General features: G+C 41.6%; 1 protein-coding gene across 1 annotated transcript; it reads right to left on the bottom strand.

Moving 5' to 3' along the window:
- Window positions 1–1,654: 1,654 nt before the first annotated feature.
- Window positions 1,655–4,573, bottom strand: LOC121971850 (ervatamin-B-like). The gene is made up of 2 exons (XM_042523320.1): window positions 4,004–4,573; window positions 1,655–2,493 (listed from the first exon to the last, which is right to left on the bottom strand). Exons 1-2 carry the CDS (start codon window positions 4,416–4,418, stop codon window positions 1,901–1,903), a joined length of 1,008 nt encoding a protein of 335 aa, XP_042379254.1. The 5' UTR covers window positions 4,419–4,573; the 3' UTR covers window positions 1,655–1,900.
- Window positions 4,574–21,431: the final 16,858 nt, after the last annotated feature.

Genomic DNA, 21,431 nt, shown 5'->3' on the forward strand with positions numbered 1-21,431 from the left:
ATGTCAAATATATTGAGGGCGTAGAACTATGAAGCGTATGTCAAATATATAACGATGATATACTTTGACCTAAAGTATGCAAGTGCTTCTTTGTGAGATTCCTAGGAAAACTAAAGTCTATTATTTCTACCATCCATAAAAGAAAAAAGTGTTTATTGTAATGTTTGTGAAGGTTAATAGGAGGAAGATCGACAAGATAGAAGCCTTGAGATTAACAAGATCTTGGAAATAAATTGAGAACTTGGGAGCATGATAAACTGTTCAAACCATGGTTCAATCTTCACATATACATGGCTAAAAGTGGTCAATTTAGTCGACTCCTAATATGGTATAATCCATTATCTCATTCAAAATTCAAACTTTAGATCTCTGATAGTTGACTAAAATAGGATGTTTTTTAGTTGACTAGACATATTCTAGCCATTGAATATCAAGTCATCCATTCAAATGATGCTCAAATAGAAATATTTTGTTCTCTAAACCCTTTCAATTGATTAACATAGGTTGGGCAGTTCCCTTAATTGACTTATGAGCTACCCTAAGATTTGGGAATTGACCCTTCAACATAAAAATATACTACGAAAGACTCCGACCCTACTAAAAAAATCATTGGTAGTCCGGATACTTCAAATGAAAATTCATGATGAGACTTGATTCGATGCCACTACTAAGTACGAGGATAGTAAATGAATCAAACGTTCATGAACAAACTTAGTGTTCGGCTTGATAAGGGTTTGTTATGTTCGTTTGATATACACAGGATCAATTAAATAAACAAACTTGACAGCTCGTTAAAGTAAACAAATAAGCTTGAACATATATATGTTCCGCTTATTAATGTTCGTGAATATGTTCATGAATAACGTTCGTGAATAATATTCGTGAACAATGTTCATTAATAAAACTTTTATCAATATGCTAAATAAAAAAAAAAGACAAATAAGTTTGAATTATCAAGCTCAATAACACAATCAAACAAGTAAAAATTTCAAATAATCAAACAAGCTAAAATTAAGAGCTCGATAACATCTAAACGAACCAAGTTCGAACCAAACTCAAGGTAAGCTTAAATTGAGAGCTCGATAACATCTAAACTAACCAAGCTAAAATGAAACTTCAAACAAGCTAAAACTCATAAAAAAAATAAACCAAACCAAATTTGAATAAGCATTTCAAAGGCTTGGTTTATTTTAAGTTCGACTCGGATTGACTCGGTTATCTTATCAAACAAGCTTGAACACTTTAAAGCTCGACTCGATATGACTTGTTTACAACCCTACTAAGTACATCAATGTATCATCTATCAAAATTACATCATTGCAAGTCAATACATAGTACACATAGTCTTTTGGTGGATGATAAAGCTCCTCCTTCAATATGTTCATAATTTGAATGACATTAGTTCTCTTGGGATGGTCTAGTGGTTAGTACATGAAGTGTTGCCACTATGAGGTATGAGGTTCAAATCTTAGCATAGCCGAGGTAAATGTTTCCCTTATGTGCTAGTCACTATTCCGAAGATTAGTAGCCGTCCATAATTTACCTCCTCCGTATTGGTCATGGGATGGATTGACGGAGATGCTGGAGGCGAACGTATTCACCTTTTGCTACTATAATTTGAATGACATTGTCACCGGAGCTACGATGCAGTGTATAATAGCAAAGATGTTCTTATAAGTAGCATTGCTGCCATATATATACATGAAGCCTTAATGAGTAATTATGTTTAAAATATAGAATTAAATGAGGAAGCTATAAGTTCCTCAAGAAATATGACGAGTTACACAACTCAACCTTATTTAGCAAACCTATACAATAGCATTACACAACAAACATTAAATGATTCATCCATCCTTCAATCATACAATGACTAAAGATGAAACATGCACAATTATATTTTTTAGTTCATGATTGGATAAGAAGGTTGCAGTGCTATCCCACATGTTCCTTGAGGATCAGAGACATCTTTCGCCATAAGGATGTAGCCTTGATCGCCCCATGTCGCGCCCCATGAGTTCCTGACGATCCAATAGTCGGTCCCCGTGCTATCATCAGTTCCATAACCAACTATGTTCACGGCATGGTCTAAATTAGTGCCGCAAGGGCCATTATATATGCCACCCGTGTACAATTGAAAGTCGCTGCCGCTTGCTTCTATAGCGACCGACACCGGTTGGATGGCCACAGCCTTCATCAAGGATTGCTCATCGCATCGTGGCACATCTTCGTAGCCGAGTATGGAGACGGCATTGGAGGAGAGTGCTGTGTAGTCACAATTATATTGTAGTCCATAGTAAGGATAGTTGGCCTCTGTTGTGATGCCACCATTGGAGACAACAAATTGGAATGCATATTCTACAAAACCCCCATCGCACCCGGTGTTGGAGTAGTCGCAGTCAATAAGCTCTTGCTCAGATAAGGAAAGTAAATTCCCGGTCGTGATTTGGTTGATTCCTTCTATGGATGCAACTGCCGAGAATGACCAACAAGATCCTATTTTTCAAACCAGAAAGATTTCATCAGTAAGTATGTTCATGATTATGATTGTGGTCAATTATAAGTTGATCATTTATCACTCTTTACGTCATTTAGGGATAGACTGTGAGACACTCGGATGAGATTATGATCATAATGAAACATATGCATAACCGGGGTAAAAATCAAAAAGTGCTTTCTTTTTATTGAAATCATCAAAAAAAAAAAACATATTTATTTTATAAAAAGTTGTTCTCGCCCAACCATGCTATGAAATCGTAATTGTTATAATATTTATTGTAGATACAATTTTATAATTATTATAACATGAATATTAATTGAGCAGATTGAATCCATATTTTAGCGGTTACAAATCATTATAAGGGTTAATAACTTTAAGTCCCCCTGAATTTTATAGCAAGTTGTATTTTGCCCCCCTCTATTTAAAAAATTACACTTAACCCCCCTTTGACATGAAGTAAAAAGGAAAAAAAAAAGTAAATCACCAAAATAACCCTAACCTAAATCAACTTCTAGAAGAAAATAAAAAAAAAATCCCACAAGATCGTTGAAAGCTTAACCTTAACCAAATTTGATTTATATATAGGTCCAAAATTTCACTTATTCCTAGAAAAAATATGTTCATACATGCACCAGTATAAACAACAGAAAATAACAACTCTGAAAGAGATAATAAGTCAAAAACTCATTTTACCAAATAAAAAAGAGTCAAAATTTTAAATTAATGAATCAAATTAAATGAAGATGGAACAAAATTTATCATTAAAAATTAAAATGAAGACCCTTTGACGATTTAGAAAAAAAATCACCTTTTTAATTTTTGTCCAAAAGTAAATTTTCATTTCAAATCAGCTAAAAATACTTTTCGTTTCAAAAGGGTGCTGTTTTGAAATAAGAATTTACTTTTGGGCAAAAATTAAAAGGGTGTCTTTTTTAAAATCATAAATGGTCTTCATTTTGATTTTTAATGATAAATTTTGTTTTGTCTTCATTTAATTTTGATTCATTAATTTAGAATTCAGAGTTACTGTTTTTCTATTATTTATGCTAGTACATATATAAATTTTATGAGAATATTTTTTCTAGGAATAGATAAGATTTTGGACTTATATATGAATCAGCTTGAGTTAAGAATAAGCTTTAAATGACTTTGTGGGATTTTTTTATTTTTATTTTTATTTAGAAGGGTTATTTTGATCATTTATATATATTTTTTTCTTTTTACTTCATGTCAAAAGGGGGTTGAGTGTAGTTTTTTAAATAAAGAATTGTAAAATACAACTTACTATAAAATTTAGGGGGCTTAAAGTTATTAATCCTTATAAGGATTAATAACTTAAAAACTATGATTCGTAATTATTATAATATAAATATCAAGTAAACAAGTTTGAATCCGTACTATAACAATTATAAAATTTATGTGTATAACAGTTATGAGATCGTAACGGAATTTGTTAAATTCATCTCTTTAACAGGTCTCTTTATGATTCGGTGAGTTCTTACGTACCGCATTGGCCTTGGTTCTTGACGGCGTTAACGGCTCCCTTCTGCCGCCAGTCGACGCTACTAGGCGGCGTGACGCCCGCGTGCCGGAACGCCGTCGCCCGCGTCCTGTTCTCCATGGGCCGGCTGTAGATGGCCCTGAACTCCGCGTTCGTCAGGTCGGCGAAGGAGTTGAGGCCGATGGTGTAGCTGCGTGGCCGGCCGTGGAGGAACTCCTCCACGTACTTCAAGTTTTTTCTGAACACCCCGAGCCGGTACAGCTTCTCCGTCACGTTCTTGTACGATTTCCCATTCCTCCTCATCCACCCCTCGAACGCTTCCAGCGGCGTCTCCGCCGCCACTCCCGCCGGCGCCGACCAAGCCGACAGCCCGCACACCAGCAACGAAACCAATAACCCCAACCCCTGTAAAGAACCCATCCGGCCAACTCTCTGTCAACGCTGCCGGCGAAGTGTTCGAAGGAATGCCAAATATATAGAGCTGAAGACGACGAGCTAAGTCGAAGCAGATTAAGCTCGCCTGTTTTATAATCTCTCCTGAATTGCTCAGAAACACAGATCTGTGCGGTTTCAATGGGTTGACAATTACATTTTCATATCAGTGAAGATCAAGTCAAAGGGGATTATACAATGTGTGTGTAATTAATGGTAGCTTGTGTGACTGGTGAAATGGCACGATGAACTAGTTCAATGTCGTGTCGAATCCGTGTAGATCTCCGCATGTGTTTATCATCTTGGATTTGACTGAGTTTTGTTGTGCAGATAAATATTTCAGCTGATTCAAAGGAGAATTTGTTGGCATTAGAATATTAATTCAAAACTTAATACACGGTTTGTTTGGGTCGGTATTCTTTAAGAGGATCGTTAGAGATGGCATTCTTTGTGACTTTTTATTATAGTCAAAATAAATAATACTGTGGGTTGGGATGTTAACGTTATGCTTAAAACTTGTGACTTACTCCATTCTTATCATAGTTGACTATCTTGGATTTCCTAATCCTACTCGTTAAGGATTTTTTTTAGGGGTTTCTACAAATAATCAAGTCATGGTTTTTTCATTCCTATCTTGCTCATGTCTAGAATTATCTGTGAAACTTCTTGGTTTCTTGGTATTAGGATAAGAAACACGGTGTACATTGAAATTAGCCTTTATACTTCATTTCAGATGTCTTTCTTGAGATGGAGATGGATAAATCTCTTACAACCGTATTTACAAATAAGAATAAGAAGATAAATGAAAATAATATAAGATTGTAGCTGTAGCTTCCTTTTGGTTTTACTTATCTGAGTTCACGTTTTGGTTGCGCTTATGCTTGTTCCTAAAAACTTCCTTGGTTTTTTTTCCTTCTTTTATAGTCGTAGACTATATGTTCTAATTGTAATAAAAGATGATTCTATTCATTCTAGATATTTCTTATGGTCTGTTCCTAGATTGTATGAAGAGATAAATTATAGGGTCAATTTATAACTGACTGTCAAATGGTTAAAGGATGGGAACAGTTTTTTTTTCTCAAGGTTACGGAGAAGGACAAAAAAAAATGATTTGAGATGCATTACTTAAGCTAAATCTTTCTTCATGTCTAAGCTACGCAGGAAAATGAAGCCACCTGTGCCTTTCTTTCCTTGAACGAGAGGGTAGACGACTGTAGTTGTTGGAAAAAGAATTGTGGGAGAAGAATTCACTCTACGCAGAAGAGGAGAATAAAACAAAAGAACTCAATTTGCTTCATTCATTGGAAAAAAGTACATTTTTATAGACTTATTGGATATGTTTATTGGATAAGCACTAATCTCAGATACATTAAATCTAGACTTTATTTTTCTTTATTCTATCTCCATGAACTCTTATCCTTATCAAGATTGTTACCTTATCAAATTCTATCTCCACGAACTCTTATTCTTATCAAGATTGTTACCTTATCAAATTCTATCTCCACGAACTCTTATTGTTATCAAGTTTGTCACCTTATCAAATTCTATCTCCATCGACTAACTTCATATTAATTTATTATTATTTTTATCCAAAATCAAATTTAATTTCAACACCCCCTCTTAAACTTGATTTTGCAACCCTAAGTAAATTTCTCATCTTGATGAAGTTTTTAAATTTGAGAGGCTTGGTAAAAATATCAGCAACTTGATCTTGAGATTTTAAGATTTTATTGATTTTCGGTTATCTCATAAATGCCCCGTAAGTTTCTAAAGCATGACCCTCTTTGACTTGAAGTTGATGCAGATGAATTCTCTTGAGTACTTGATGTTGGTGTTACTAGTGGAGTAGTAGACTCCTCTCTTGTTTGCTCCACCCTTGGTTGCTCCATATCTTCTTCTTCAATGTATGAGAAGAAGTTGTAATCTTCATTTTTGAGATTCCCATTCCATTCTTCTTCTTCATTAAATATGACATTCTAGCTGAATACAATCTCCCCAATATCTGGATTGTATAACTTATACCCTTTTGAGTTAATATCATAGTCAATAAAAATAAACTTCTTACTTTTATTATCCAATTTGCTTCTTGCTTCATCAGATACATGAACGTGAGTTATACTCCCAAAAACTCTTAGATGAGAAATCTCAGGCTTCCTTCCACTCCATGCTTCTTGTGGTGTCTTGCCCCCGCACACTCCTTGTTGGTGATCGGTTGGATAAGTATATTGCACATGCAACCGCTTCTGCCCAAAGTTCCTTTGGTAGCCTCTTGTTTTTTAGAATGGTCCTTGCCATGTCAGGATGGTTCAATTCTTTCTTTTCACCACTCCATTTTGTTGAGGGGATCTTGGAACCGTCAAGGGTCATCGTATTCTGTTGGCTTCACAAAATTCTTGAAACTCCTTTAAGATAAATTCTCCTCCTCGATCAGAACGCATAGCTTTGATCTCAAGACCACTCTCCTTTTCTACGACCGCTTTAAATTTCTTGAATATGCTGAGAACCTCTGATTTTTTTGTTTCAAGAAGTATACCTAAGTTTTCTGAGAAAAGTCATTTATAAAAAAATAAAATAATTTTTCTTATCAAGTGAACTTGACTTTATCGGACCACAAACATCCATATGTATAAGTTCAAGCGGCTTCTAGGTTCTTAAACTTGACTCCTTTGGAAAACCTTTTTCTGAATTGTTTCCCACGTAGACATGTTTCATATAATTGATCAGGATGTTTGATACAAGATAGTCCTCTTACCATCTCTTTCTTTGAAAGCAATTCTAGTCCTTCAAAATTGAGATGCCCAAATCGAAAATGTCATAGCCAAGTAATGTCTTTATAACAATCTTTGAGACAGTTGACAACGTCATTTTGAATATTAAGCAAGAACATTCTATTTCTTGACATAGACACCTTAGCAATCAAGTAACCAATACCATCTTTCAAGATAAGCATATTATCTTTTAAATGAATATCATATTCTTTTTCCAAAAGTTGTCCTAAGTTCAAAATGTTGCTCATTATATTTGGCACAAAGAAAACATTTGAAATATATTCATGTTTTTCATTCTTCAAACGGATAAGAATGTTACCTTTGTCTTTCACCTCGATTTTTGATTCATCTCCAAAGGATACATTACCATCAACTAATTTATCAAGCTCTACAAACATGTTTCTTTTTCCACACAAATGATTGTTTATACCAATGTCGAGATACCAAATTGTATCTTCGTCTCTTTCATTATCTTTATATGCTAGCAGTAGAGAGCCATCTTCCTCTTTCCTTTCTTCCATATAGTTTGCTCTTTCATATACTTTATTCTTGGGTGATCTACATTCTTTAGCATAATGCCCAAATTTGTCATAATTATAGCACTTAACTTGAGACTTATTGTACCTCGAGTTTGTGTACCCTCTTCCACGTCCTCTTGTTGAATGTTCTCCTCTTTCATTGTTGTTATTGGAAACCCATCCTTACTTATTAGGATGGCGTCGACCATATCCACGACCTCTTCCATGTTGACTTCTATTGTTACTGAAGCTTTCATTTTTCTTTGTCGGTTGAAGAGTCGTCTTCAGGAGTTGTTGTGTAATTTCTTCATTTATCTTCTTTTCTTCATGGGCTTGTAATGAACCCAGGAGTTGCTCTATCGTCATGGTTTGTAGATCCTTGGTTTTTTCGATGATGGTTGTGATGCTATCAAATTTTGAATCCAATAATCGAAGAATTTTCTCAATGATAGTTACTTCTTCTAATTTTTCACCATTTCTCTTTAGTTGATTGGAAATGATAGAGACTCTAGAAAAATAATCAGACACCAACTCACCTTCTTTCATACGAAGAGCATCAAATTGACTTCTTAATGTCCGAAGTCGTACCTTTTTTTACCTTTTCTTCTCCTTGATATGAGACTTGGAGCTTTTCCCATGCTTGTTTGACTAAAGTAGCACTTGAGATCTTTTCAAAATCATCCTGATCTAAAGCTTGATAAATGAGAAAGAGAGTCTTCTTGTCTCTCTTTCTTAAATCTCTCAGACTGTCTTTTACAGATAGAGATAACACCGAGTCATCATGCAGCTCAACGTAGTCTTTTTCTATAACTTCCCAAATATCATGAGCTCCAAGAAGTGCTTTCATCTTGATACTCCAGTTATCATAATTACTCACCTTGAGTACTGGAACTTGGAAGGGAACTGATGCGGTTATGATGAGGGGCCCCACCATGCTGTCACAGTGGAGGTCAAAGTCAAGGCGGCCAATATATATAGGGCATCATCCGGTCGGGCGGAGCATGCCCCGACTGTGGAGAAGGATCCCATCCACCGCCACCTTCAACACGGGGAGCATTTAAACAACCGACGCTCAAGGGTGAACGATGTGCAGAAGCCAAGCCGAGCGGCTTCCCCGCTCGACCAGATAGCAAAGCTTGACATCGACAGAGTTAAACTTCGACCGAGCGGCTACCCCGCTCGGTCTGACAGCAGGACTCGACAGTGACAGAGTGGAACTTCGTTCAAGTAGACCGGATGGGGCACCAGAGAGGCGAATAAACGGTCGAGCGGCCAACCCGCTCGGCCTAGTGGTACAGTACTTGGATATCCCTCAACATCCTTTTGGGAATTGGTGTCGCTGACACCGGGCATAGGCTGCCAGAAGATCGTATGACAGAAGGTTTCACTATTACTTCAGAGATATGCTCAACCCGTTAAGGTACTGTGTCAGAGACACTTTATTGACAAGTCTTTTCAAGGGAAGTTTTGAGATGCGTGCTCACCTTGGGAAGCATGCACGTGCACTACCGAAGCTCTATATAAAGGGAGGGGTCAAGCATCAGCGGAGATATGGGATACATGCGACATTCACTGTTTACGCTACAGTAGTCTTCTTGTTGCTCCGCTTTCTACTTCATTCTCGGTGATTGACTTGAGTGTCGGAGGACCAACGCTGGGAGCCCTTCCTGGCTCGGCACTGATGTAGTCTATGTTGCAGGGTCGCGCGGAGTCCACAAGAGGCCAGTGTGAGTGCCACATCCCCAATTTTCTGTCTCTTCAACTTTCGGATAGGATCATGAACCATACCACCATTAAACCTGGTTTTGATACCACTTTGTTGGAAAAAGAATTGTGGAAGAAGAATTCACTCTACGTGGAAGATCAGAATAAATCAAAAGAACTCAACTTACTTCATTCATTGAACAAATAAATACATATTTATAGGTTTATTGGATAAACACTAATCTCACATACATTGAATCTAGACTTTATTTTTCTTTATTCTATCTCCACAAACTCTTATCCTTATCAAGATTCTCACCTTATCAAATTTGATCTCCATAAACTCTTATTTTTATTAAGATTGTCTCCTTATCAAATTCTGTCTCATTCACTAACTCTATATTAATTATTATTATTTTTATCCAAAATCAAATTTAATTTCAATAGTTGCAACGGTGGTAATTATGTCATTGTCTGCCGGATCTAGTGGGCTGATGTGTCACTGATAACTAAAAGCAAAGAGACAAGGAGGAGACGAAATGTAAGCAGATTGAAATTAAATAAAGATTGTTGCGTCAATCAACCGATGACATACCGAATGACTCACTCACTGGTCCATCCCTTTTATTCATTTGCAATGACACTTTATGCCGGGGACGGTCGAGATGGCGCTCTGGTGTGTGTGTGGTTGCAAGGGAAGGGGAGGGCAAGACAAGTGCCAATAGGAAGACAGTGAAAGCAGCATTAATGTGTGCTCTCGTAGCGGTGAAGGACTAGCTAGAGATGCGGGCATGGTGCCATGGCGACTCTCTAATTCTTGGAAATTTGCAGCACTATTTATTCTGGACTAGTAAAAAAAAAGCAACAAAGAGCATGTATTATTTGTAACAACACTTCAAAGGAAATATAACTATTGTTGCAGAGGTGAGGTGGAACCCGTAAACATTGAAGATTGAGCAGTTAGTTAGCTTTTGAAGGACAATTACTCTCAGCCTTGCTTTGCTAAACCACTTCCACCGAGAAACTTTCATGGGAAGAAAGAAGGGTGGCGTTGTAGGAGCCGAGGATGAGGAATATCTTCGTCACGATCGTCCCTCCATGCTTGAATTCATAGATCCACCACTGCATGGGAACAAAAAAAAATTATGGTCTTTATGTTCCAAACAACGACTACATGTTTTCTATCCGATCAATCAACATGTCACTTATCTAGTTGATTGATTGCTGCAACGTTTAGCCTGCTAATGAATTTGTTAATCGACTGCATCTGCTTCCAATTGACTGTCTAATTTCCAATGGATTTCAACTTGACAAATCCTACTTTCTAGTTCTATACTTCATAGATCAACTAAAAACTCCTATTAGTTCTTGTCAGATCGTCTTCTTCTAGCTTTCAGTCGTGTCATCAATCGTACATTTGTTCACCAGTTAATTATTTTTTTTCTACTCTACTGTCTAATCTGGATTTACTCTGATGACTGATGAACAATTTTAATGGAGGTGAGTTCGTCATCTCAAAATTAGTATGTTCGAAGAGTTGGATTATAAAAAAAAAATCATAAATATATAGAAATATTATATTGATTGATTTAACTAGCAGTTTACTCAATCTAACCTTCGGTTAACTAGATCATCGATTTTGACCAACTCCACCATCGAACCCTCACCTAAGTTCACTTGAAATCTTGTACTGGTAGATTCTTATCTCACTTAGAGTTCCTTGCCAAAAGGTCATATATGCCTCTAGGCATCTTCGTCTTACTAAGAGGCATTGCCTTGAGGACTTCTCTTGTCAAGAGACCATTTCTCTGGATCTTCCTTTACCAAGAGATTTTACCTTTGAGATTCCGTTATTTAGCTATTTTATATTGCTCAATCTTGACCTATCAAGATTTTCACTTGCAAGTATCTATTCAACCTAAACTTATTATGAATGTTCACTTCTCAAACATTTTGTCAATCTCGATTAGACTACACTTACCAATACCTATCAAAAAATTTTCATTTTCAAAGCCTATTAGCCTTCATTCACTGCCAACCCCTATTGAATTTTTCTAATGACAATACATGCCGGACTTCATTCATTGTCAACACTTGTTGAACTTCTTCCATTACCAACAAGTGTTGGCCTTCTTCTATTGCCAATGCGTGTTGAACTTCTGTTTTTTTTTTTTGTCAAATATTCAGTCAACTTTTATCAACTTGGCACGACATATTAGCCTAACATAAACACTTAAGTCCAATATATACCTTCGATCAAATATCAAAATACCTTAGTCTAATAGGATGAAGCTAAAGCATGATTGCACTAACAAAACCTATTGACATTTAGATAATCACTATCTTAATTAGGATTTTAGAAATGTATGAAAAAGAAACAAAGATCGTGACAAACAAAGAGTTTATTACTATCTCCTTGTAACAAAAACAATAGCTTTGAGAATAAATTAGGTGAAAAAAAAATACCTTCCACGAGGTATTGTATGTTCTCCGTTTCAAATTTAAAGAAAGAGGAATTGAAGCATGGTTTAAGGAAGACTATGGAAGCCATTGAATGGAACAATGATAAGGAAGAAAAAGATGTGGATGAACATGAAATGTAAGAAAGACTTTCATTCCCTTATATATGTTACATAGTTCACAAAAGTATTATCTTTTTTTTTTAATTTTTTTTTTGATAATTCAGATATCCATTAGAGGAAAATGTCATGCAGTATATTAGTATGTTGTAGTTGAAATTCAAATTATGGATCAGAGTCAGGCCTAGATTTTGAAGGATCCGGTGAAAAATAAAAAAGTCCCTTTATTTATATAGATGTTTACTTTATTTTACAGATGTCAACAAATTTGAGGTTAAGATGTTTACTTTATATTTAAAGATTTTAAGATTTACTAAGATAGAAATAGGAAAAGATCTCAGGAGAAAGATCCTACTTCGTGAGTATTTTTATTGGACACTTATAAAAAACACATTGTTTTAGATTTGTTTATTTATTTATTTTCCAAACACGAATTAATATTTACTTTAAAAAATATATATATATTCCAAAAAAAAAAAGTGGGTCACAACTTTTAAATTTATTTTTAGTGTCCTAATATATTTTCATCGTAAAAATACTTTATTCCAGTGCTATTGTAATAATATGACCATAGTTATACAACTTATTAAGGAAAACTAACTCAACTTAATCATAATTACTATACATAGATTGCTGAAATATTTTTTTTTATCAACATTGTAAAAATAAATAAATAAATTAACTTGAACAAAATAATATTAATTTGATCAAAATCACCTTAAATTATTATAGTAATATTTTGATAAATTGATAGAGAATATTTTATAAAAGAGTGCTCTATATATTATAATTTTAAATAAATTGGAGAAATAGGTTATGGTATTATTTTTACATTTTTTTTACAGGAACATTTTTATTTTTTAACAGAACTGTACTGACAAGCTAAGTGTTCTTTTAAATTTTTTTAATAAAACCTGAAAGGACGATGTTTCTTTTTATTGGAATTGTAAAAACTATCGTTTTCATTTATGATTGGAATAATATCTCAATCCGTCTCACCTCATTTCAATTTCAAAAATACTTTTATTTTCGACTGTTAAAACACTTATGTGTCTACTGCAACATATAAAAAAAAAACTTGAATATAATTATATGATCCATAATTACTAGTACAATTGGATTTTTTTTTTTAAAAACATGTTTTTTTATTTTTGGAGGATGTAAATGCAAATTGAAATTATCGTTTCCGCCCCTAAGACTATTGATCCTGTCCGAATACTGAATCAACGGACGCTGGGCACGGGGCGCTCTTCGACTGCTGATGTGGATCTTCGACTGGTGGCACGAAGCTCCGACGAACCTGCACAGAAGTCGGGCCGGGAAGGGGTTCCCGGCGGCGACCCTCCGACGCTCAAGTCAGGCGAAGCTCAAGAAAGAAACAGTGGCTTCAAAACTCGTAATATGCGTACCTCCGGCGAAAAATGAGGGCCTTTATATAGGGCAGCGAAGAAGTGAGTGTACACCTACCGAGGTGTACACGTGTCCATGGCCAATACTCCAGTAAGGACTTGTCAGTGAGCTTCCCTAACCCATACTTCTACAGTCTCAGCATGTCCTCGATGGGACAGAGGAATCCTCTGTCACAAGATTTGGAGCATGGCCCACACGTGAAACATACCTGCTGTCAGAAAAAGACGCTCCTTGTCTTTTTCCCCTTTGCTCCAGATCCGGCTTCCGGGCGGACAACTCCCTCAACATCCGGCCGGCATATGCGGTGGTTTACTTGGGAGATCCTCCATCACGTGCTTTGTGGAGACTATTAGCAGTGTTACCTTATGGCTTTGGCCGAGCGTGAAGTCCGCTCGGCCCCGCGACCTTTTCCACTGAGCGCAGGAACCCTGATTTCGACAGGGCGCCTTTAATCATCAGCCGAATATCGTCCGGTCGACCAGCCGATCGGACCCATCCCTCTCCGGACGTTCGATTCCATCGGACGGCCGGCCGGCCGTCCGGTCGGACCCGACCCTCTTCGGATGGACAACTGCCACTGTGACTTCCACGTGGCGTTGACTCCACAGGGCGGGGTCCCCTGTTCTTACTACCGGATCACTTGCTTCTCCTTCAAGTCTAGTCGAAGGAGGCGAATAGTCCGACTGACTGGACTAAGAATCTGGCCGAGCGACTCCTCCGTGCTGGTATCCTCCGCTCGGCCAACCATAGAGGTAGCCTTAAGCGAATCAACCATGGTATTCACCGGATCTCCTCGTGTTCTGCGCCAATCTTCGACATTAAGGTTGAGCATGCTTTCATTAAATGCTCCGATGATTGAATGCCACGTGGAGCACTGCCATCAGCGTACGGCGGCGGTGGCGTGGTGTTTTGATGTGATCGAAGCGATTCGAAATGGACGGCTCGACGCATGCTTTGATTCCCGTGACCTGGATCCAACGGTGGAGGCCGCCCGGCCTTCACCCTATAAATTCTTCGTTTCCTTCTCTCCCTCACTTGCCTCCGCGATTTCGACCATTGCCCCCTGCGCTTTGGAGCTCCGGCGATCCTGTTTCTGCTCTCCGACGCTCTCCGGCGCCTCTTCCTTGATCTCTTTCCCCGCAGCAAGGTTTTATATCTTTCCTTCCTCCTTTCCGGTGTTTCCTCCGCATTTCTTTCTCAGTTTCGATCCTTGAAACCTCCTTTCGTTTGCTGTTGTTTTTCTCCTGCCTTTTTGCCTTTTGATTCCTTCCGATCGGCCCATAGCTAGCTCTTCCAATCCCGAAGATCAGTCGCTCGGCCCATGGTACACCACCATGCAGTCCCGATTCGAACAGCGGGATTTCGATATTTTGACAGACAATTTCGAAATCCCAGAGGATTTCGAAATTCGCTTAGCTGGTCCTTCCGCTCAGCCTCACAAGCCACTGCGCGGAGCTTTCTGTGTCTTTCGAGACCAGTTTACCGCCGGTCTTCGTTTTCCTTTACATTCTTTCATCATAGATGTCTGTAATTTTTTCGGTATGCCGCTCGGCAGTTTAGTACCCAATACCTTCCGTCTCCTTTGCGGTGTTGTCGTTTTGTTTAAGATTCACAACATCACCCTCCGACCGGAGGTCTTCTTTTATTTCTATTACCCCAAGCAAGCCGAGCCGGGCACCTTCATGTTCCAAGCTCGGCCCGGCTTGGTCTTTTTCAACAAACTTCCTACTTCCAATAAACATTGGAAGGATTATTTTTTCTACATCCGTATGCCTGATCAGGCCACCTTCCCGACAAAGTGGCAAATCAACTTGCCCCCCACTCCCGAGCTGAAGAAATTCAAGACCCGACCGGACTATCTCCACGCCGCAAATATGCTAGCCGGTCTGCGACTTGACATCAATAAGCTTCTTCACGAAGGAGTGATGTACATCTTCGGCTTGAGTCCTATACGGACTCCTCTTCCGGCCGGCTTCAGTAAGAACTTTGGTTGGGCATTTGCTTTGATTGCTAACTGATTTCTTTTCCTTTCTTTGCAGTGGACATCGTCATGGATTCGGTCATGGCCGGTGTTTTGAAGAGAAAGGCGGCCGCTCTGGAAGCCGCGGCGGCCAGAGAAATGGAAGCTTTGGGTATCCAGCTGGTCGGATCCCACGAAGAAGAGAGCGGGACTCAAGCTGAGTCGGCCGCTCCCGCTTCTCAGCAAAACGTGGCCACCGGAGCCACCCCTCCTAGAGAACCAACTGCCCCTGAGGAAGGTTCCGCTCGGGAGGAGGAGCAGCCTCTACAAAAGAGGCGCCAAGTGGAGACTCCCCTGCGGTCGGCAACCTCCGCGGTCCAACCATCCGAGCGAGTCACTGCAACTGCTCGGGGCAAGGCGCCAGAGACCGAAACCATCTTGTCCGACCGGACGCCTTCGGACTGGGACGAGCCAACTGCTCCGGTGGAGGCTATTCCAATCAGCACCCTTCCGCCCGCTCGCCACTCAGCCCAGCGCTCGACCATTCATTCCCAGTTTTCTGCGCCGGCTTCTGATCCCCTTCCGACCGCCGGTCGGACGACCCCCGGACATGGCCGCACGATTCGGGTCACTCTTCATCTCCCGACTGAAGAGCTGCTTCCAGAGGCCGACCGCCCGACCGCGCCAGAGCACACCATCACCTTGAAAGGGCCCCTAGCTGAGATGTGGGCCGATGCTCGGGCACGCACGGCGCTGATCCCCCTCCGAAACTTGGCCAATAGCCACATGCGGGAGGCCACGGGGGTAAGTTCGCTCTCTGCGAAGTTTTGTATGCATTCTTTCCGATCGGCATCTAACAGCTATAACTTTCTTTTGCCAGAGATGGATGGAGGAAATTGCGATTTCCAACCACTTGGCCTTGGTGGATGAAGAGCTGCGACAACTGAAAGCAACAGTTGGTCCGTCCGGCCCTCAAGGCCCTTCATATTCTGAGCTGCAAAAGGAGCTGACGAAAACTCAAAATCTGCTGGCGGCCGAGCAGAAGAAGACAGCCGATCAGGCCCACGCCTTGGCCGAGTCCGAGCGACAAGTCAAGTCGCTCGACACTAAAATAACCCTGGCCACCACTCGGAAAAATACAGCTATCTCCGATCTGGAGAAAAAGAACGTGGAGGCTCGGGGCCTGGAGCTGAAGATAAAGGAGTTGACAGAGCAGCTCGACAGGGAGAAGCTCGGCCGACGCGGACAAGCTCTAGACTTTGAATGAGGCCCTTACTAGCTCCCAGGCGACCTTCAAAGAATATCAAGATGCCGAACCGAGTCGAATTGCTGCCTTAAGACAGAGCTACATCCGCTCACCTGAATTCTCAGAGAAAATATGCGACCGGATGTACACAGCTTTCGACTTGGCTATGACCGTCACCACTACTTATCTGAAGTCTAAGGGTCTTCTTCCGGAGTCTACTACTATTCCGGCCGGCGATCAAGTGGAGCTTCTGAATAATATTCCCCAGGACCTCTATGATTACATCGAGTAGCTTTATGTAATTCGGTCACCCGCCTGGATATCATCCTTTTTGTAATTGGGCCGCTCGGCTAAAGGCTTTACCTTTAATGCAATGTTTTCCTTGTATTTGCTGTCTCCTTTCATAACCAAGATGTGTGTTTATCCGCTCGCACACTATTATGTCTCGTGCTCCCTCACAAGGGATTTTAACAAAGTAATCGTCGTGATCTCCCCGCTCGGCGAAATATACCGTGTTCTCTGATGGCAGAGCCCGCTTACCCAATGCAAAGTACTTTTGGATACTAGGCCAATCGGAGCGTAGAGACGATCGCACGGTATCGAAGTCGCGTGTCTTGGGACATTAGATGCTTTAATCCGCTCGGATTTTTTAGAGACGCCGGCTCGTCTCTCGATTTTTAACGTCGGAGCTCGACGGTTTTCCGCTCGGAAGTTTATAGACGCCGGCTCGTCTCTCGATTTTTAACGTCGGGATTTTTAACGTCGGAGCTCGACGGTCTTCCGCTCGGACGTTTATAGACGCCGGCTCGTCTCTCGATTTTTAACGCCAGAGCTCAACGGTCTTCCGCTCGGAAGTTTATAGACACCAGCTCGTCTCTCGATTTTTAACGTCGGAGCTCGACGGTCTTCCGCTCGGACGTTTATAGACGCCGGCTCGTCTCTCGATTTTTAACGTCGGAGCTCGACGGTCTTCCACTGGGACGTTTATAGACGCCGGCTCGTCTCTCAATTTTTAACGTCGGAGCTCGACGGTCTTCCGCTCGGAAGTTTATAGACGCCGGCTCGTCTCTCGATTTTTAACGTCGGAGCTCGACGATCTTCCGCTCGGACGTTTATAGACGCCGGCTCGTCTCTCGATTTTTAACGTCGGAGCTCGACGGTCTTCCGCTCGGACGTTTATAGACGCCGGCTCGTCTCTCGATTTTTAACGTCGGAGCTCGACGGTCTTCCGCTCGGACGTTTATAGACGCCGGCTCGTCTCTCGATTTTTAACGTCGGAACTCGACGGTCTTCTGCTCGGAAGTTTATAAACGCCGGCTCGTCTCTCGATTTTTAACGTCGGAGCTCGACGGTCTTCCGCTCGGACGTTTATAGACACCGGCTCGTCTCTCGATATTTAACGTCGGAGCTCGACGGTCTTCCGCTCGGACGTTTATAGACGCCGGCTCGTCTCTCGATATTTAACGTCGGAGCTCGACGGTCTTCCGCTCGGACGTTTATAGACGTCGGCTTGTCTCTCGATATTTAACGTCGGAGCTCGACGGTCTTTAAGCTACTTTTAACACAGCCGGTCGGCGAAGATATTTGCTATCTTTATAATATTGCTTCCTGCATTACAAGGACATAGGCGACCGAAATGTATATAAATTTACATCTAGCGCACCTTTAACCCAGCTCGGATAACGTACTCCAGGCCGAACGGCTCGGGGTCTTCCTCCTCAAGCGTTTGGCTCGAATATTATACCTCCGGCCGAACGGCTCGGGGCCTTCGGCGTCGAGCGCTTGGCTCGGATACTATACCTCCGGCTGAACGGCTCGGGGCCTTCTTCGTCGAGCGCTTGGCTCGGATATTATACCTCCGGCCGAACTGCTCGGGGCCTTCTTCGTCGAGCGCTTGGCTCGGAAATTATACCTCCGGCCGAACGGCTCAGGGCCTTCGTTCGGAAAATTACGATGAATTCTATTCCCGAAAGAAACTATATCTGAAAGACTAACCTGCCGATCAACATAAGATCTGACTCAATTTCTCAACTCCCGAATACCCGTGGAGTGAGGTGGATACAATGTACTCGTCGAAATTTATCAAGGCCAGGAGGATGGCGAAACTTCCCGGTCGGTCCACCATGGCCGCTCGGCCCACCCAGAGGTGGAGGCGGCCTGCTGCGTTATCTTTTTACTTGAGCCTTCTGCTCCCGTTGCTCTACGAGCCTTCGTCATCAAGCGCTTGGCTCGGATACTATGCCTCCGGCCGAACGGCTCGGGGCCTTCTTCCTCGAGCGCTTGGCTCGGATCTTATTCACCATGAAGATGGGCCGCTCGGCCAATAATGCCAATTGCGTTTTAACATTTTGCTTCCTGTACTTCGAATATACAGCCAAACGGAAAATACACAGCCTTCATTACATTGGCGCACCTTTCACCCTGTCCCGGAAAGGCTGGATATAATTTGCGCTTCATGGTGGATCCAAGTCCCGATCCATCTTCACCCGCTCGGCAGATCATCCACCCAGCTCCGTATGTGGTCGATCCATCGCCTTACATCAAACTCCCGCTCTTGAGGTCCCCGAAGGAGGGGCTTGCTATATGTTGAATTCGGGAGATGAAGTATCTGCTTTTGAGGGAAATGGGACTGTGGCAGTCGGTGCTTCCGCTCGGGAGAAGCGTCCGCTCGTGGGGCCTTGCCTTTTATGTTGTCTCGTCTTGGCATCTCATCAGAAGAAGATCCCCGATCTCTATGAGTGGGTGCGGCGTCGGGGGTGCGGAATAGAGCCCGATGAAATGCAACGGTGGCCGGCGGTGCTTCCGCTCGACCGCCCGACGCTGACGTTGCTTGCTGCTCCGGCCGCTCGGCTGTAGCTTTCTGTTTTTGCTCCACAAGCTTAGCGGCCCTTATCTCAATCAGAGCGTCGAGTTCCTCCGTCGAAAGCGTCACCGTGTGTTGTCGTCCAGCCTCGTCCATTGTTCCCGTTCGGATGCAGGAGCGTTCCCACAGACGGCGCCAAATTGATCCTGTCCGAATGCTGAATCAACGGACGCTGGGCACGGGGCGCTCTTCGACTGCTGATGTGGATCTTCGACTGGTGGCACGAAGCTCCGACGAACCTGCACAGAAGTCGGGCCGGGAAAGGGTTCCCGGCGGCGACCCTCCGACGCTCAAGTCAGGCGAAGCTCAAGAAAGAAACAGTGGCTTCAAAACTCGTAGTATGTGTACCTCCGGCGAAGAATGAGGGCCTTTATATAGGGCAGCGAAGAAGTGAGTGTACACCTACCGAGGTGTACACGTGTCCATGGCCAATACTCCAGTAAGGACTTGTCAGTGAGCTTCCCTAACCCATACTGCTACAGTCTCAGCATGTCCTCGATAGGACAGAGGAATCCTCTGTCACAAGATTTGGAGCATGGCCCACACGTGAAACATACCTGCTGTCAGAAAAAGACGCTCCTTGTCCTTTTCCCCTTTCCTCCAGATCTGGCTTCCGGGCGGACAGCTCCCTCAACATCCGGCTGGCATATGCGGTGGTTTACTTGGGAGATCTTCCATCACGTGCTTTGTGGAGACTATTAGCAGTGTTACCTTATGGCTTTGGCCGAGCGTGAAGTCCGCTCGGCCCCGCGACCTTTTCCACTGAGCGCCGGAACCCTGATTTCGACAGGGCGCCTTTAACCATCAGCCGAATATCGTCCGGTCGACCAGCCGATCGGACCCATCCCTCTCCGGACGTTCGATTCCATCGGCCGGCCGGCCGGCCGTCCGGTCGGACCCTGCCCTCTCCGGATGGACAACTACCACTGTGACTTCCACGTGACGTTGACTCTATAGGGTGGGGTCCCCTGTTCTTATTACCGGATCAGATGTAATTACTGATGATCGAAGAAAAAATTCTATAGGACAAGATCAATCATCCCATGACTAACTGAGTTTATATAATTGGAATAGTTAAGACCGTAGCTGCTCTAAGATATAAGGTTAAGAGAGATAAATTATCTATGCAGTAATTATAATTTATAATTGTTACAATATAATACCAATATTGATCGATAATGAAATAGAATCAGTACAATAAAATATTACTAATATTTTGATCAAAATTAAAGTGTCCCCATTGCATCAATTATGAATTATAGTCAGTACAACTAAAAATAAAGAATATTTTGGAGAATAAAAATAAAAGGTGATGGGATGGATTATTATTTCAATGATAAATATAAAAACAACACCCTTTCAATAATTTAAATAGAAAGACACGTTTTTTAAAAAATATATTTTTACTCAATGAAATTGTAAAGTGGGAGGAGCAAAGAGTAAGGAGAACAATCCACACTCCCTTGGCAAAGATGCAATGATAGCCATGATTGGTAGCATCCGATGGTTGGCTGGTGGCACCTGCCCTATGCATCTAGATACAATCCAACCTACTAGCTAAGCTACCCCTCAACTGTTGGCCAGCAGAATCCAAGCACAGTCAGTAAAACCTCCTCGTGCACATATTTTGCATGCCTGCCTTCTTTCTTCCAACGTGGTCCATTCCCCCCTACCTAATTCAAAACTTTGCTCCTACGCTACATTAAACCCACCGCTGCATAGTGCCTACGCTGCAGCGGCACTGATCATTAGCAAAGCGTGCGCCCAAAGCTTCGGATCAACAGTTCAACCGTCCCATCCAAAAATGACAGAAAGAAGGAAAGAAACGAACGAACAAAGAAATTACTGATTTGGTACAACAATTCAATTTTTACTGTTTGGTTAGCCGAACCAGAATGAATGAAGCGAGCAGCTACCAAAACCCAACCGCCGCACTGCGACGCTGTGATTTGT

Source organism: Zingiber officinale, chromosome 4A (genome assembly GCF_018446385.1).
Source record: "Zingiber officinale cultivar Zhangliang chromosome 4A, Zo_v1.1, whole genome shotgun sequence".
Lineage (NCBI taxonomy): Eukaryota > Viridiplantae > Streptophyta > Magnoliopsida > Zingiberales > Zingiberaceae > Zingiber > Zingiber officinale.

Coding starts and splice junctions, on each gene's coding strand:
- LOC121971850 (XM_042523320.1), bottom strand. CDS start 4,418: ATGGGTTCTTTACAGGGGTTGGGGTTATTGGTTTCGTTGCTGGTGTGC. Junction 2,494..4,003: donor CAAGAACCAAGGCCAATGCG/GTACGTAAGAAC, acceptor TTTGAAAAATAG/GATCTTGTTGGTCATTCTCG.